The sequence below is a fragment of the Bradysia coprophila genome, unplaced genomic scaffold (assembly GCF_014529535.1).
Source record: "Bradysia coprophila strain Holo2 unplaced genomic scaffold, BU_Bcop_v1 contig_94, whole genome shotgun sequence".
NCBI lineage: Eukaryota > Metazoa > Arthropoda > Insecta > Diptera > Sciaridae > Bradysia > Bradysia coprophila.
In genome coordinates, this window is record NW_023504022.1 from 3,460,753 (window position 1) to 3,479,040 (window position 18,288).

Sequence of the window (18,288 nt, forward strand, 5' to 3'; positions counted from 1 at the left end):
AAGGCAGAGTTCGAGAAAGGAGTTAGTAGATGGTGTGTATACGCTTCGGACAGTAGTTCCATTGAGTAAACGAATTAAATTCTGAAAGGACTGGTTACGTCACTCAAGAAAACGTCTGACATCCGAACTTGGTATCGTAAAGTTGATGTAGAAAGTGCGCCTTAAGTGTGCCACAATAAAAGTGAAATGGCACCTGCACCTGCATACACATACATATATACGTACGTGACATAATGTTGGTGGCGAATGTAGAATGCACAGAGAAAAATTTGGAAAGAAAGTTTTCGTTCAAATTATCGTGACCGTGGGAAGACCGCAGAGACAGATTGACAGGGTGGCAAATTCGTTCAACCTTATGCTTGTCATGTCTATACTTTTAGGGCAACAATAGATCAGTGTCAAATAGCGGTTTCTTCTCTCAAAAAGTGTCAAATGAGTTGTCAATTTCACAAAGCTAACCTCAAAAGATGTTTCGTTCACAGAGCCGCCCCTTGAAATGTATGAAAATTTGTGCGGCGTCTCACCATCCAATACTTTTTTTGTTCGATTTGAGGTTAGCTTTGTGAAAATGACAACTTATTTGACAGCTCAAACGACATTGAAAATGATCTATTACCTGGATCCAACTTAGTTACGGGATGCGTGCTCCGGAATTTGTTTCTTTTTGATAGTCAAAATTATCAACGAAATGTGTGTTCCTATTGCATGCATGACTTCTCCGAAAGATGTTCGTCGTGTTGGTAAAGTAAGTGCAACTGACCTAACATTGTTGCGCTGGTATTTGCATAATTATTTGAATAATAAAACGATATTTCTGCGGTGCATCAGCTTGCGGGGTTCCGTCATATTTTAATAAATAAAGAAACATTCTTCTGTGGCTTCGACAATCCATAGAGGGATTCTTTTGAAAAAAAAAAAGTCCGACCGAAATCGGACGCATTTTCTATTCGGACTCCTGTGGCTAGTGTGGGTTGATCAAAAACCGAAAACATGCACTTTTCTTACAGAAATGTCTCCAGTTACACGAAACGTATATTGTCGTGGTCGTGGGGTGTGTCATTAGAAAGATAATTGCATATACCTCCGGGCAAATAGGGTCTTATTGGGTTTGAAATTCATCCACACTGAAATATGTGTAGTGAAAGTCATGGGTCTTACGAATGATAAACACTCTAAAATGTTTGTTACACACTGTTCACTACCTACTATGATTGAAAATACAATAAATGTATGACCAAAAACCTTAAGTACAGAAAATGTTTGTCACACTTTGTTCATTCCTTGATGCCACGATAACTTGAGTAATTCTAAGCGGATTTCAAAAAAACTTTTTTTTTATCGACGAGGAATTAAATTCCTCAGATCAAGTTCGAAGATGAACTATAAGAGACGGGTGATCTTAGAGATATTCTCAAAAGAATTTTTGTCTTGTCGCTTGATAACACGAATACTCGAGTAATTCCTAACGGATTTCCACAAATTTCTTTTTATTCGAAGGGGAATTAAATTCCTGAAGTTAATTTTGAGGACGAACGATTGATCTTAGAGATATTCCCAAAAGAATTTTTGTCGCGTCGCTTGATAGCACGATAGCTTGAGTAATCCTCAACAGATTTAAAAAAAAGTATTATTCGACTAAGAATGAAATTCGTGAGGGTAATCAGATCATCATCAGTCTATATAGTTCACTTGTCATACGGAGTAATTTTCGACAGCTTTCCAAAAACGTTTGTACTGAAATTACTCGGGCTAAGTTCGTTAATCGAAAGACTGGAGTAATAATCTGCGGTTTATTCCGAAAAAACTTGCTTTTTATGCTAGAGAAAAAAAAATAACGAGCGTGAACTTTGCGGCCAGAGCGAAGCGAGGGCCGTATTCACACGAGTTTAAATTTATTCAGCAGTTTAGCAACAAATACGTCCTCATTACAGCGTCTTTTAGCAGACACAGTAATATCGAAGCATCTTTTGTTTGAAAATGTAGAAAAAAGCAAGGTTCAGAACCTTGAAAATAAGCTCCCTTTGTTTATTCTGAAATTTCATTTTCAATACAATAAAAGGAGCGAACAATTACAAAAATCTATTGAGAAAATATAAGTCAGTCAGTCAAATTACGAGACAAAACAGGAACGATCCAAACGGATCGAAATGCGATATTAAACATTGCAACAGAATTTTATGAGAATTTGTTTTCTTCAGCAAGACAGAGTCCAACGGAAGAAACCGAAGATAGACCAATAATAAGAAACGTGGGATCGGAGGATATGCCCGACATAACTGTTGATGAAGTCAAGGCCGCAGTAGCCGAGATGAAAAACAAAAAGTCTCCCGGAGAAGATGGTGTTCCAGTGGAAGCCATTAAACTAGGTGGAGACTCCTTATTAAAGGCAATCACGGCTTTGTTTAATCAATGTCTCCAATGGGAAGAAGTACCAGAAGCCTGGGAAAATGCGGTAATTACATTGCTGCATAAAAAAGGAGACATAACAAAGCTGGAAAATTACCGACCCATAATGTATATCTAGGACATAAACTGAAGTTAGGTCTGGACAACCAAACTGCAGAAATAAGACAGAAGTTCTGTGTAAACTCAGTTGAGAAAGAATTGGAGAATCGAACGTGAATTTCGATAAAGGAAAACTTCTGGCGCACCACACACAGTGTCACCATTTTCTATTACACTCTCTTTGGCCACGTTGAACTCAACAACTAATTCGCTAATTTAATGACGTGATAATAACGTACCTTGCATTCGCTAAACGTGTGTGTTCCGGATTGGTCTTGCATGGGCAGCGTTCGGAAAACTCAGACTAATTTTCAAAAGTCTGAAACGCAAAGTTTTCGACACTTGTGTCCTTCCAGTGCTCACTTATGGAGCGGAAACGTTAACTTTAACGAAAGCATCCGAAGATAAATTGAGAGTGGCACAAAGAGCCATGGAACGGAGTATGCTTGGAATAACACTCAGAGACAGAATGACGAATCAATGGATTCGACAACAGACCAGGGTCGTTGATGTCATGGAAAGAATAGCATCTCTGAAATGGAGCTGGGCGGGACATGTTGCAAGAAGGACAGACGAACGTTGGACCAAAAAGATCATGAACTGGCGACCATATAAAAGACGAGCTATAGGTAGACTACTAGAGAGATGGACAAACGGAATTAAGAATATTGCAGGTACAAACTGGCAGCAAATGGCAATGGATCGTACGAAATGGAAAGAAGCTGGAGAGGCCTACATCCAGCAGTGGATAGAAACAGGCTGAAAAAGAAGAAGAAGAAGAAGTCAGTCAAGGGACCTGACCCACCCATAAGGTGGGGCCAAGTTGAAGTGTTCAACCGAAATAGACTGAAAACCTGTACTTTTCTTACAGAAATTTCTTGAGATACACGAGCCGTACATGGTGGTATGGGGTGTCATTAGAAAGGAAATTTCATGTTGTTTCAGGGCAAATAGGGTCTTACGGGGGTTTGGAAGCATCTAAGTGAATTGTTTCAGTGCTCATATTTCATCGCAGATGCTACAAAGCTTCTGTAAGCGTATACCTGCCCGAAAGTTTATCCAATTACTTTTTTAATGACATCCCGCACGACCCTGTATGGCTCGGATACCTGAGGAATGTTCTGTAAGAAAAGAGCATATTTTCGGTTTTTGATCACCTCCACACAGTCCAGCCACACAATCTTCGAAGAATTTTTTTGAAAGTGGTTTTGGCTTATCGGGTCGAATACCTTTCTGGGCAATCGCAAAACCTTCCACTGGAAAATTCGTCCAACTTCGGTCGGCTGTTGTTTTTCAAAAGAATCTTTCGAAATAGCACGGTGTCGAAGAGAAACGCCATCGATGTAACACTTAATAATTTTCATTTTATTTTCCAACATCAATTTCACCGCCTATCCCATTTTTATACCCTACAATCACAATTGCAATAAAGAAAAAGAAAAAGAAAAACAAATCCATTCCAGTACGCGGAATCGAATACTAAAACACTAATGCAGTCTGGAAGGAACCAAAATTCAAAATAATACTTAGAGATTATACAAAGTGGGTCGTTCGGTTTCGTTCAACAATTCATTTTCATTTCGCCCATAATTTGCGAACCGATGCGATGCCTCGCATCATAAATTCAGTGAGAACATTCCACTAAGAGTGTAACGATGCAACAATGTCAGAGAAATTAGTCTGGAATCAATATCCCAGGTGCTTTGCTAAGTGCAATGTAAAACCATTTCCAAACTCATATCCCCATGAAACGAACGACCCACATCAACTGATTAACATCGACCCAACGCATTCACACAAATCCAATCCACAGAATAAATAATTGTTTCCGTAAAATCATCTTCAACCACCACATATGCAATGGAAGCCGATGGAATATCGGCCACCACAACGACACGTCGGACTTTAATAGGGGATCTGATTTTGGTAATACTGAATCATGTCGTACGTTCGCGTACGGAAATTTTGGAACGAATTCCGGATAATGGCCAGCATATGAGCGGACGCTTCCTTGTTGTTCTTCGTCGGAGCGAAGCGCTGTTTCAGAAGTGTTATCGTTTGACCACGGAAACAGGGCAGTCCAGTGTCCAGCATTAGACTAACTAATGTCACAATAGCGTCCTGATACGGCCTGAGAAGGAACGCAAATCATGTTCAGTGACACCTAGTTGCTGTCTGATTGCAATGATCAAAACTCACCTAACGGCCAAAAATGCCTGAACGCACAGCTCACAGAACCATTTAAATGCTGGCGCCTCCATTTTTCCGCCCATTATCATAACCATTTCATCTGTCAGCTTTATGTCCGGTTCGAATCCAATGTTACCGCCAGGCGACGACTCGAACATAAAACCGAAATCTGAGAACGAAGATCGATTTCAGATCCATTGCTTGGATGACGATTTTTCATGTCTTTAACTCACCGATGTGTATGATGTGTCCGTCGGTGTCAATCATAATGTTTCCGTTATGTCGATCCTTGATCTGAAGAAGGTAACCGATGACCGAATAGGCGGCCATTGACTTGACGAAATTACTTCTGGCAGCTTGGAACTCTTTCGAACTTTCATCGCCGTATTGGTGCAAGAAGTACTCGTACAATCCCGAATCCGTTTGTCGTCCCAACTGATCGCGAGACTTTGCATTCGGAACGCATTCAATGACACCGCACTGCACAGGAGAAAATAAATTTCGAAATTCATTGGCTTTTAAGGTGGAGATGGAACGTTACCCCAGGTGCAGTGGCCACAACTCGATACGGAAAGAGGAACATTTCAAGTCCGACTTGCTGGAAAATGTTCTTGAAAATCGTAATCACTTGCAGTGCAAGCATATCCTGTCGCACATCGTCACCGACTTTGAATATGGCTGCTTGCCAGGACTCCACACCCAATGAAATACTCGGCTGTTCGACTGCCGATGACTGTAATGAAAATGCGGAATTAGAATTGAATCGGACAGGCTCCATTTCAACACTGAACCAACCGGATTGTTGGACACATCCATAGCCATCGTTTCGAGTTCGGATATTCCACAGCGATACACACGGAACCTTGCCAAGTACGGTGCTTTGGCTGCACTTTGCATGGGAGTTCCACTATTGTAATCAATGTCCACCACCATTGCCTCGGGATTAGACGGTAGATAGCAGCCCGATTGCACCTTGATCTTACTCAACGCCTCCAGGCAAGCCTTCTTTCTGGGTTGTCCTTTAGCGAATGAACGAATGTCACCGGACACAGCCGTAATTTTGCCGAAGAAATCGAATTCACGTTCGTAGAACCGCTTCGCTGCACCAGAGAATGACGAGATTATGTTTTGGCACAACGATTCCAGATTGTCGTACAGAATGGGATCACGATGCAGTTGATCTTCGTCCATGAACATGTTGGTTTGCATGTTCCAAATCAGTTGATGCGCCACGATTTGCGAGCGCTTTGAAATGTGTTTGATGAACTCGGTAACGTAGCCCATCTGAAAGTGAATCGTTTTTGTCACACGTGGAAACATCGCAGAAAGAATGTTTTACCGTGTCGTGACGCAATGCCTGTACCAGTTGCGGAATGTATGGCAATACAGCTTCTGCCTGATAAGACGACAACGTTTTGACGGCATACTGAGCCGTCAGAGGATGAGTGGGAAACTGGCGTGAAAAGTAAGACATAGCTTGAATGGGTCCGACTGGTGCCCATGACAGCATGTACACAAGTTCCGGCAGTTCGTTCAACAATGTCTTGGTAGTGACCAAATATTTGAGAGCCTCTGGTATATGAGCCACAGCAATTGGATTCGTCAGCACCAGACGCGTTACTTCATCCTCAATGGACTCAGCATTTCGAATCCGTTGCGGTAGATAAATAGCTAGCGATGGATTGTACGCCCATGCTAGTCGTGTGTAGTCACGCCATAAATTCAATTTGACCGGACGTGCACGCCATTCGTTGACACTCTCTTCGCCGGGTACAGCGTAATCAGGAGTCGAATTCGGATTGTACCAAGTGATCAGAAATTCTATTTCAACTGCCTGAAATCAGCAGAATTCAGCTCAATCGCTCCGGACAACATTAGTCCATTCTTCTACTCACCAATAGCTCCAAAATCAAACTCCTCTTCTTCATGTAGTCCTTGTCGTAGGCATCCTTCTGAAACGGTGATCGCTTCGATCGACTTGACCTTTTCGATAGCGTAGACGTGGAATGCGGAATTGTGTTGTACCATCCACCAGTTCCTGTGCTGGCCGATCTGGCAACATCACTACCGGCCAGAGATGCGGTGTCGAGAGACAATTTTGTGACCGACAAATTGTTCGTGCTCGGATGGATGTCATAGTCGCCCATTTCCGACGTAATCAAATGTTTCTTTTCGCTGCGCATCGTCTGCCAGAATTTCAACAAAATGGAAATGTCTTCGAACAGTTCATCGCGACTCTGAGTCGGACACATTTGTGCACCACAAAAGTAATCCAACGCATGGCTGTAGATGCGTTCACGCAATATATTCCGTGCCAACGATTTCGGTATCGTGTTACCCTGCAGCAGTGACAAACCGCATTGCAACAGTTTAAAGCGGCAACCAACGGTTGCTACACTTCGATTCTGTTTACTGTCTTTGACAATCGGCAGACACCGATGCAACAGCAAGCAGAACATTTCCACTTTGTCCCGATTGCAATATTTGGCTGTGTCAACCATTTCGGCGATCAACTGGAGCCAGATAGTGTGTGGGGCAACAGCTATCGGTTTCGGGACCAGATTCGCTCCTTCGTATGCTGCTAGCGGACTGGTCAGATCGGCCTCTTCGGTGAATAGTCCGATTTTCTTTTCGAATGTTGTTTGCCAGGCGTTGACCATTTCCTGAATGAAACACAGTTCGAGGTCTTGCCTTGCAGTCAGTACCCATTGCCAGCATTCGACAGCAGTCTCCACCGCTGACACAGTAAATAGTTCCACTTGAGAAGAAGCTATCGAACAAATAGATCGTCAGCAGAAAGTTCATTCAATGCAGTGCATGGATTGCATGGACTTACAAACAGCGTGAAGCAATTTCCGATTCGTTCCCGGGCATAGAATCAAGTAAGCCGTTGCACGCCACAAAGCACCTCGATGCTTAGCATCACTTCGGTCCCGGCATGCATCCCATACTTCTTTCACCAAGCGATCAGCCAATCCTTTCTTATCTTCTTCGCTCAACACCGACAACAGTCCGGATATTTCGCCCGCATATTTGCTACGCAGACACAGCACCGACACAAATCTTGGAGTGTCCGAGCTAACGCAATGTGGCCGTTTGTTCGTCAGTGGTACGATGCTCGATTGGATTGACGGAGCCGAAGAATGTAGAACAGCATCGAATGCCAATGCCAAGCCGCTGTGGTTGTACAAGGTTGGAGTTGGTATTTGATTGGCGTATTCTTGCAGATGACTTCGTGTCGAATTGGGGGCCCATTTCATAGCTTCGTTGACAATGCCCTGGCAACGATCGGCGAAATCTTTTAGACGGCTCTGTGGAAGAACGAGACCTGTAAGGCTTCGAAAAAATTTTGCCATTTCAATTCAGACTCACCTCTCTCGCTGGTAAACTATCCATCAGTTGTAGCGTGTAAGGGGTCGATGACACACGCAACGTTGGTGTCTCCTCATTCGGATCCAATTTCAATGAAAACGACAGCAGCTGCAAAACGTCTGAAATCGCAACACAAATTGAAAGGAATTTGCTTCGACGGGATGAATCGCCGTGGTCCTACCTAACATACACCAGAGAACTCGTCTGTTCCACAACAAATGCGGAAACTTGTCGACCAACTGAGACAGATATTGATCGGCCACCAATTGGATCTGCTTGTGAATGTGATTGAAGTACACAAGCAGTAACATGGCCTGCGGCTCAAGCACCTTCTCGCGTACCAAATCGTGTGACAGCAAAACATTCCGGAATTTATCGAAAACCTGGTCGCCGATGCACTTTATGCATTGCCACATTCCCGACTTGTCTTTCTGCAGCGGAATGTCACACAAGTAACTGAGGATCGATTCGAGACTCGGCTCTTCGGCATTTTCCACGCGTAAAGTTTCCAACCAATAGACGCTCAACAAGTACGTACACTGAGCGAACGTAAACTTGTGAATGCATGCAACCACTTCGGCTGGCGGATGATCGAGCAGGACCAGTATCTGGCTTCGCAGTTCATTCAAACTGACGCTGTCCGACTTGATGGCTGATGTGTAGTGCAATTCTCGCATCTCGGATCGATGTGCGGTCTGAGATATTAACAGTGGGGATTTGGCAGCGATCTGCTGGACACCTTGATACCATTCGGATGGCCACAGACGAGAATTGGTGAATCCCATGACGATGGAGTACAGCCAGAAGTCTTTGAACAGTTTGTGCAGACGAATTTTCGGATTTTTTATCGGTGGTAAACGACGGACGAGTATCTGTAGGCGAGACGTTTTCATTTCGTTATTAAAGGTCGACTAATGGCTGTATTGTATTGATCTTACCGCAATGACTGGAATCAGCATTCCCAGATTTCCAGCACTTGAGCTAGCTTTCTGCGTTCCAGAGGTGTTATCATACGACCGCTCTCCTTCCAAACCAATCTGCACGAACAACTCCAGCAGCTTTCCCAGCAAGTCTAGCATTTCAGCTTCGCCCCGAATATTAGCTGCAATATTACCCAGGGCGTTGACAACCGCGTCCGATACGTGGTGGTATTGTTTGCTGTAATTAAAGGCTCCGATTACAGATGCAACCCGAAAAAAGTTGCAGTTCTCTACGTACCGATGATCCGGATTGGTTGTATAGGATAGCGACGCACTCTGAACCGTAACTCTCGTAAACTGTGAATGTGAAAGTAACGGATTAGGTTTAGTATAAGCTTCATGATCTGTGCTGTCCACTTACCATCTTCATAATTTCCTCGAAAACCTGCGGTTCGCACTGCGAAATTATCATGCATCCGAGCTGGTCAACAATTAAAACATTCTGTTCGGATGGTACCTTGCAGAATCGTTGAATGAAAAATTGGAGAATGTTCTGCGTAGTTTTTGGTGTGTCTTTCAGGCCGACAGCAACGTGTCCCAACATCACAATGATGTTCAGCGAGACGAGGCTTGATTCGCTACAGAAAAAGAAGTTTCCGTTAAGGGAGACTGGTCCAGTGCTCTTCGATGACTTACTTCTCCTGCTTTTCGGCTGTGAACAGCCGATTCGAAACATTAGCGACTAATGCCGGCACACAATAGGGATCTAGTAGATGTGCTGCTCTCAATGCGATGCTTAGATTCTCAATGGCTGCATCCCGTAATGCTTCGAATGCTGCCTGAGCTGATTTCGTAATACCGAGCGGTTTGACCGGTAAGTCAACGGAACGCAAATCATTTCCTTGCACTAGAATGTGGTGGATTAAATGTTGGGCGCCTAGGGTGATCTTACTGTGAAATTACCCAAAATCTTCAGCGGTGGTGACTCTTTGTCCTTCTGCTGTTGGCTAACAGCTTGTGAATGTAATTTGGCTAGAATTGGACTGGGATCAACCAAGAAATCTCGGAGGTATGAAATTGACGTGCCAGCGATGTTGGGAAATTTTTGTGCCAATTTGCCGAGTCCCTGAAAGATTACCGGGATGGAACTTTCATCGGAAAAAAGAATTTAAAAAAAAAAATCACAAACCTCCAGGCACACCATCAACAAAGGCATGTGATCCATAACGATTTTGTGTCCCAAAACTGAATTCAATTTTTGATACAATCTTCCGCACAGTTTGTCGGCCTCTGAAAATTACAAGTTTTCCGTTTACACAACTGAAAATAGCTGCAGTGACGGTGAGGAAATGTCTTATCAAAGAAACGTTTTCAACAGGTAGGTTTTCTAGGGCTTTACCCAGGCCATGCTAATCGGATGGATTTAAAATTGTTGGATCTATCATTCATTCTGAATAAGCACACCATATAAGATCAATGAAATATATTGGTCTCAGTTGGTTGGGACCGATTTAACAGATACATTCTGTTCCTAAAGCTTTGATGATTCTTGTGGTGCTGATGAATAATAGTCTAAATCTTGGTTCTATACGGTCAGGTCATGGGCCAAGTATATCAGTCTCTCATGCCATATTGTTTCACTGACCAGCGTACCCTCTTTTAGTTCCAGTACATGCAACGTTACAATAGTTACAATAGAAAGTGGAACTACAACGGTGATACTATTGTAACGCTGGTGTTTCACTGTCCTTGTGAGCTAGGAGGATCTCAAGGAACTAAATTTGTAAATAAAGATCTCAAGGAACCAAACTTTCTTGTAGGTTTGTCGCGCTTCACAGGTGAAGGGACGTCAGACTTTTAAGCAAAATTTACTCTTTCAGTCTTCATTTTGAATTTTGACACCAAATCGGTTTCTTTACACTATAAGACTGAGATAAATATACTAAGCCTGCCCTCAGATTTGTGGACATTTCTTGTCGCATAACTTGTTGATTTGGAACAATTTGCAACGCTCAAGACCAGCAGTGCTAGGTGAAAGACTTTTAGATATGGCCATGGGTTTATGCCTAATGACATAGGAATGACATGAACGTAGACTCTGTGCAAGAATGTGAAGGATCTGATTTAGGCTGATAAATGATATCGTTTCTGCAGTGGGACATTTCTACACGGTCAATATCGTCACGAATGTCCTATAGACGATGAAATCGTTTTTTGAAAGATAAAATCGTTTTTTAGACGATAATGTCGTTCAGAAAACGATAATATCGTTCAGAAAACGATGTTATCGCTGGAAAATTTGTCATTGAGTTTGTCGTCTAAAAAGTCAACTTTTAAAATATTGTCTGGACGAATTATCGTTTTCTGGACGATCGACGGATCGACCTGCCTGATAATAATGTCCATGACGACACAATAGATGAGGCGACATAACTACACGGTCAATATCGTCAGGAACGATATTATCGTTTTTTAGACGATAGTATCGTCCAAAAAACGATATTATCATCCAAAAAAATTTCATCCAGGACGATAATATCGTCTAAAATTATAAATTTTAAAATATTTTCAGGACGATATTATCGTTTTCTTGACGATATTATCGTTTTCTTGACGATATTATCGTTTTCTTGACGATATTATCGTTTTCTTGACGATATTATCGTTTTCTTGACGATATTATCGTTTTCTTGACGATATTATCGTTTTCTTGACGATATTATCGTTTTCTTGACGATATTATCGTTTAAAAAAACGATAATATCGTTTTTTTGATGATACTATCGTCTAAAAAACGATATTATCGTTCAAAAGACGATAATATCGTTTTTTTTGACGATAATATCGTCCTGGATGAAAATATCCGCTGGACGATATTATCGTTATTTTCTTTTTCTGAACAAATTTATCGTTATTTTGGACGATATTATCGTCCTGGGCGATAATTTTTGGGACGATAATATCGTTTTTAATTAATTTATTTTTTTAAATTTGAGACGATAATATCGTCCAGGACGATAATATCGTTTTTAATTTATTTAAAATAAAAATTCTAGACGATAATACCGTCCTGGGCGATGTTATCGTTCTGGATGGTTGTTGAAGACGAAACACAAAATCTTGTAGATACCTTTTTATAGACGGCAAATATATATTAAAAATTGGTTCATTTGGTTCCGTAAATTTAAATTTTATATAGAAAAATTACACAGACTAATTATGAGACGATGCGAGAAAAAAAAATTAACTCCTAAGTTCCGACACCGTTCCGGCGCCCGGCTCGCATTGCGGCCCTCCGCTTCGCTCCGGGGGAATGGGCCGGATCGCTCGGCGTGTTAAAACGCTTTTTATGTACAATCAAAGTTGGTATTCATTTCGTAAAAAGATGAATTATTTAGGGACGAACTAAACGCCTTTTTTAAACACTGATGTGTAGGTGATTTCCTCTGACAATTGTTTTTCGATATTTTGGAAGAGAATTCGGTTCTTGCTGCACCTCTGAGTAAAATTGAGTCCTGGACAATATTACCACCCAAAACTAAACGATAATATCGTCCTGGGCGATATTATCGTTTTTTTAAACGATAGTATCGTCCTGGATGATATTATCGTTTAAGAAAACGATAATATCGCCCAGGACGATATTATCGTTTTGGACGATATTATCGTACAGAAAACGAAAATATCCATATTATCGTCCAGACAATATTTTAGAATTTTTCAATTTAGACGATATTATCGTCCTGTATGAAAACTTTTTGGGCGATAATATCGTTTTTTTGGACGATAGTATCGTCTAAAAAACGATAATATCGTTCCTGACGATATTGACGGTGTGGAAATGTCCCGCCACCCGATATTGTCTTTCAATAGACTAATTTTGTTTAGGGACGCATACCGCAAGAAACGAAATTCTTCGGAAAATTAAGCTTTTCGTTCGAAATAGAGTTATTTTCCTTCTAAGAATTGTTCGGAAAATTAACATTCTGAACAGAAAATTGAAACGAAAGCACCAACTGAAAGGGCAAGTTTGACAGATTCACTGAAAAATAGTTAAATTCCAACTGCAAGGATTTTAATTAAACAAAATACCGTTGTGAAGCGCATGATCTCAGGAGTCCGGTAAACTAATTGTTTTCTCAATCGGACCAATATAATGCCGAGCGATAATCATTTGAAAATGTGATGTTTGTATTGATGATTTTTTGATATCAAAGTCTTATCGCTCGGAAAATATTGGTCTGATCGAGAAAACAATTAGTTTACCGGACTCCTCAGATAATGCGTTTTTTGTTTAATTAAAATCCTTGTAGTCAGAATTTAATTATTTTTCAGGGAATCTGTCAAACTTGCCCTTTCCTCTTGCGTTTTCGTTTGGAGTTTCAGACTCAGAAAATCCGACGTTCCCTATTATCGTTCAAATAACGATATTGTCGTCCATAGGATGATATTATCATTTTTAGACGGATAATATCGTTCCTGACGATATTGACCGTGCTGTAATGTCGCCTCTCCGACTTGGAGATTTGAGTATAATTCTTGTCGCAAAATCTGTACCAGCAGTGCCAGATGAAAGGCTTTTTTTGGCAGATATGACCATGGGATTATACCTGATGAGGGAATGACATGAACGTAGGCTCTGTGCAAGAATGCAGTAGTGGATCATGTCCGGAGCGGTAGCGGAGGACTTGACGCAGTCTAACTTCCAAAAAAAGAACGAAGAAATTTTTTTGAGACGCGGCAACTATATATAGGCGAGAATTTAAGTTTCTTTCCTTTGTCCTGTATCACCACAAATTATATTCGCTTCAAATACGAGCAAAACGAGGTATCACTCGACTATGTAACTTTAAAATTGCCGGAGATACATCGTTTTGAAGTTGGTCATTTTGATAGAAAATGCACCAAATTAACGTTTTCCAAACAATCAAAATCTTTCAACTTACTCTGTATGTTTCTATCTGTCTATCTGTCTATCTGTCTATCTATCGACGGTCGATCTCGGAAACTAGTCAGCCAATCTCCATGAAATTTTGCAGGAACCTCAGGGTGGGCATAAAAATGAAAATGTGATACGTCATTACCCCAGGAAAAACCAGAATTTTGATTTATTGGCCTCGAAGTGGTTTCTGAGTGTGGTTTTCGAGGGTCGGGAACGCGTTTTCGGCTGTAGCTTAGCTGTATTGAAACCTACAGAGGCGTGCGACCCATCAAATGAAAGGTATTCGTAACACGATTCAAACAAAAATATAATTAAAAAAATCGGGTCAGATTCGTTTGAGCTAGAGTGATTAGAGTGACCAAATTTTGAGCTACTCGAGCGTAGGATGAAAGGACTAATATTTTTGCGATTATGAGAGATAGAGAGTTACTTTCTTCGGCAAAGTCTCAGAGTTTTACGATTAGAACAGAGGGGCATATGTGAAAAATGTCGAAAGTTGGAAATGAGTGGGTCAATTATGTTTTTAGAGGTATTTCTTGAATGGTGACAGATAGAGAGTTACTTTCTTCGGCAAAGTCTCAGAGTTTTACGAATAGAACAGAGGGGCATATATGAAAAATGTCGAAAGTTGGAAATGGGTGGGTCAATTGGGGTTTTGGAGATGTTTCTTGAATGGTGGCAGATAGAGAATTACTTTCGTCAAATTTTCGATTTTCGTCAAATTTTCTGAATTTCGTCAGATTTTGGAATTTCGTCAAATTTTCGAATTTCGTCAAATTTTCGATTTTCGTAAAATTTTCGATTTTCGTAAAATTTTTGAATTAAAACTGTAAACTGTTATAAAAAGCAGTGTTGACTACACTTCTAAAACGACTGATTTAGGCATAGATATCGTTTCTGCTCATATGAATCCTCTCAAAAATCCACATAAACTGGACTGATACTCTCATTCGAGGGTCATTCGTTGTGCACGGTTCTACATCGTAGAGTCGGAGCGTGAGCTGCCGTTATCATTTCTCTGGATTTAGGTAACAGAAAATCGTTGACTGAAAACAGGAACCAAAAAATTGAAAATCATCACAACAAGCGGGTCAATGTTTGGTATCTCAACAAATGGATGGAATCATTATTATGAACGATGAATTCGGTAAATTAGCACTCGGGACAAAAATCAATAGTCAAAAATCGAAGTAAACAAAATCAACAAACTAAAAACAAAACGAAACCCAAAAAAAAACCGCGCATGCTTCCTCCACCTATTCGTCACCTATTTTGATCAAATAAATTAAACCGAGCTGTAGGGATGAAATGTTATACTGTTCGTCGACTGTAATCAAATGTAAATTCCGCTGTAATACAACCGCTAATGAAACGACCGTGGAATAACCGGCAATTTACCTGTTTCGTCAGCTATTGCCCACACCAGCAGATCAACGCATGCAGCGTTCGCCATCACATTCACTTTGTACTTGTTAACAGTCATCCACGATTCGCTGCGCCGTTCCTTTTCGTGATCGTGTTGCTTATTTTGCAATTCCGTCTGACCGTTCAAAAACAAACGTTTCACAAACTCTTGGATGTCTTTTGTGAACGGTGTCGGCAGATCGCGTTGATTCTGCAACAGTTCACGCAACAATGTCACCAGAACCAAATTCAACGTTTCCGAGAAACTTTTGTAGCCAAACGATTTGATTTGATGCAACAGGAAAACGTCGCCGGCCTGTTCGTCCAAATGGTCGAGGATCTCTTTAGTCAGCAGCTTCTTGGCTATGGCGAATATTGTCTGCAAGTGTTGCATGGCAAATTGAATTTCCGAATGCTTTTGCGGTGTGCCATAGAATCGCATGTTCGGGAACTGATTGAAACTGGAACCGTATTTGGCAAAGAAGTACGTGGTTGCGTCATACGGAACGGAATAGAATGTGTGCAACGATGCCCGTTTATGTTTCTCCTTCGGGCTGCTGTCCACATTCAAACCACCCGACAGTGATCGTGGCAAAATCGGACGGAATTGATTCAAACTCGAATGCCGTTCGTGTGGACTGGTTTGATTCTGTTGCTGTTGTTGGTCGATTGGTTGAACAACGGGCATTTCTTGGCGTGGAAACAATCGACAAAGTAATGGTGGGCTCTGCTGTGCGTATCGACCCATCGACCGTGCTAATCCGAACAGAATCGGAACGGTAGCTTTGCACAGTATCATTGGTGGCAGAGCGTTACTTTCACGACTCGTTTTTATCATGTTTGTGAGAACGTTCAAGGTGTCCACTTGATTGAGCATCACTTCCTCACGAATATCGGGACAATTGACGGCAATGTCTGACAGCAGTGTGTTCAAGCAGAAACTGAACCGTTCCGTAGCCGGAATTTCTGGAATGAAAATGGTTTGTGTTACCCCAGCCGAAACACCATCAATTCAGCGCAGCGCATATTTACTATCGGTTTTCGATGGCTGACTGTCATCGACCCATACTGCCTTGGGTAACGATTTTGCCAACCGCAGCAGGTACGGTATGATTTGTTGTTCATGCTGGCATCCACTTTCCAGAAAATACAATCCTAACGCAATGACAGCATCTTGGGCACGGCTGTCCAGGCAAAATACTCCTGCAGCATTTTCTTGCGGACAATATCGGTAGAGGGTTTGTACCTGTATGAGCATTACGCCCCACCCAACATTATGTGGTTTAGTCAGCGAAATTTTATAGGAAATTTGAATTCCGTCGATGCCACTGCATTCGGACATACCTTTTCCCATGGTGTTGGTTTGATACGAGCAAGAACACGGGCCAAACTTTGAACTGTTTTTTGGAAAGAAAATTTATTGTTGGCTGTCATCTTTCTTTCTGATTCACCCTGTTCCATTTTGACAGATTTTATTTTTCGTGTTGTCGATTGACATTTTTGTTATGTCATAAAAGAGTGATGATGGTGTCACATAATGTTCCATTCAGTGTTGCCAGAAAAACTGAAAGACTCAAATCAAATGGCTAGACAAATAACTCGCATTTTAATCGAAAATAGGTTTCAAAATGCCATAGGTTTGTTCCAAGGCCATATGAATTGTCAAATTTCATCCATATAACCATAACCTCAATAATATCTCTGTGTAAATCGCGTAGGCGACGTTGCTCGATTTGTATGAAATATCACGTAAGCGACGTTGCTATGGATGAAATTGTCGTTGTTCGGGTTGTCAAAGTTCGTGTTTACAGTTACTTGGAACAAACCTATATGAACCAGGCATGAGCGCCGCCGAAACTAAGCCGCCGATCAAGCCGCCGCCGGCCATTTTTAAGCAAGCCGCGGCGCAGCCGAGCCGGTGCCAAAAACACGGCTCAAGCCGGCTTGAAACGGCTGGAAAATGAAATAAAGATTTCGAAAGGTGAATGGGTGAAATAATTTTGAAAACCGAGATTCCTGTTGATCCTAAGCAGCTCAAGTACTTTTTGATTATTTTTTTTTCAAAATTAAGAAAATTTTGAAAATTTTCTTGAATTTTAATGAATTTTCCAGAATGGTATATTACGTCCTCGCTTCTAAGTTTGTTGTTTTAGCAAGTATGACCTTTGCGGAACGAGCCGAAGGCGCACAATCAGTTAATTCACAAATTTGAGAAAACTTTATCGATCTTTGCGAATTTTCTCGATTTTTTTTCTTTTTAATATTTACTTGATTTTCGTGAGCTTTCGATTTCTTCTCGAAAACCATTTTCTTAATGAGTTAAATGAGTGTACCGGAGCATGATTTTCCATTTAGTTCAAGTTTTGAGGCAATAAAACTTGACGTGTTAGTGAACCTTAGACTTAGAGACTTGCTTGTAACAAGACCAGTTCCACTTGCACTTTGAACAACCTAATCTACCTACATTTTCGCTTTCCGTACAATTTCATTTTCATGCTAACTAGTTCATTTTCCATGAATTTATCTAAACGTTTTTATTTTGAAAAAAAGTTAAAAGGAACCTCCAGCCGAGCCGTTTTAGGCCGGCTCAAGCCGACTTTTTCGCCGCCGCCGAGAAATTTTTTTCGGCTAGCCGCCGCCGAGGTTTCTCCGTCGGCGCTCATGCCTGATATGAACTGTTTTTCATCCACATAGACATAACCTCATCAATATTTGTATAGAAAATCGCGTAGGTTGCAGTTATTACAGTTATTTGGCAGAGAGTTGCTAATATGACGACTGGGTCGTTTCGACGGATAGATACATATTCGCTCAACCAATTTCAAAATCATTCGACATATTCCCTCTATCCGGCGAAACGACCCAGTCGTCATATTAGCATCTCTCTGTTATTTGGAACAAACCCAACATAACCACAACCGCATTGCTTCCAAATTTCGTCATCAGCTTTTATAT

General features: G+C 41.3%; 1 protein-coding gene across 2 annotated transcripts; it reads right to left on the reverse strand.

The window, feature by feature from the left end:
- Nucleotides 1-3,849: 3,849 nt before the first annotated feature.
- On the reverse strand, nucleotides 3,850-16,824 carry LOC119084982 (phosphatidylinositol 4-kinase alpha). Of its 2 annotated transcripts, XM_037195134.1 has the most exons (19): nucleotides 16,678-16,824; nucleotides 16,366-16,579; nucleotides 15,328-16,299; nucleotides 10,177-10,277; nucleotides 9,951-10,113; nucleotides 9,684-9,894; nucleotides 9,409-9,625; nucleotides 9,286-9,344; nucleotides 9,006-9,225; nucleotides 8,249-8,939; nucleotides 8,068-8,186; nucleotides 7,532-8,006; nucleotides 6,591-7,465; nucleotides 6,035-6,529; nucleotides 5,491-5,979; nucleotides 5,237-5,428; nucleotides 4,929-5,175; nucleotides 4,705-4,864; nucleotides 3,916-4,636 (listed from the first exon to the last, which is right to left on the reverse strand). In XM_037195134.1, the coding sequence occupies exons 1-19, from the start codon at nucleotides 16,792-16,794 to the stop codon at nucleotides 4,411-4,413; spliced, it is 6,243 nt and encodes a 2,080-aa protein (XP_037051029.1). In that variant the 5' UTR covers nucleotides 16,795-16,824; the 3' UTR covers nucleotides 3,916-4,410. The 2 variants fall into 2 exon arrangements, with proteins under 2 accessions (XP_037051028.1, XP_037051029.1); XM_037195133.1 differs by having other exon boundaries at nucleotides 3,850-4,636; nucleotides 9,006-9,344.
- Nucleotides 16,825-18,288: the final 1,464 nt, after the last annotated feature.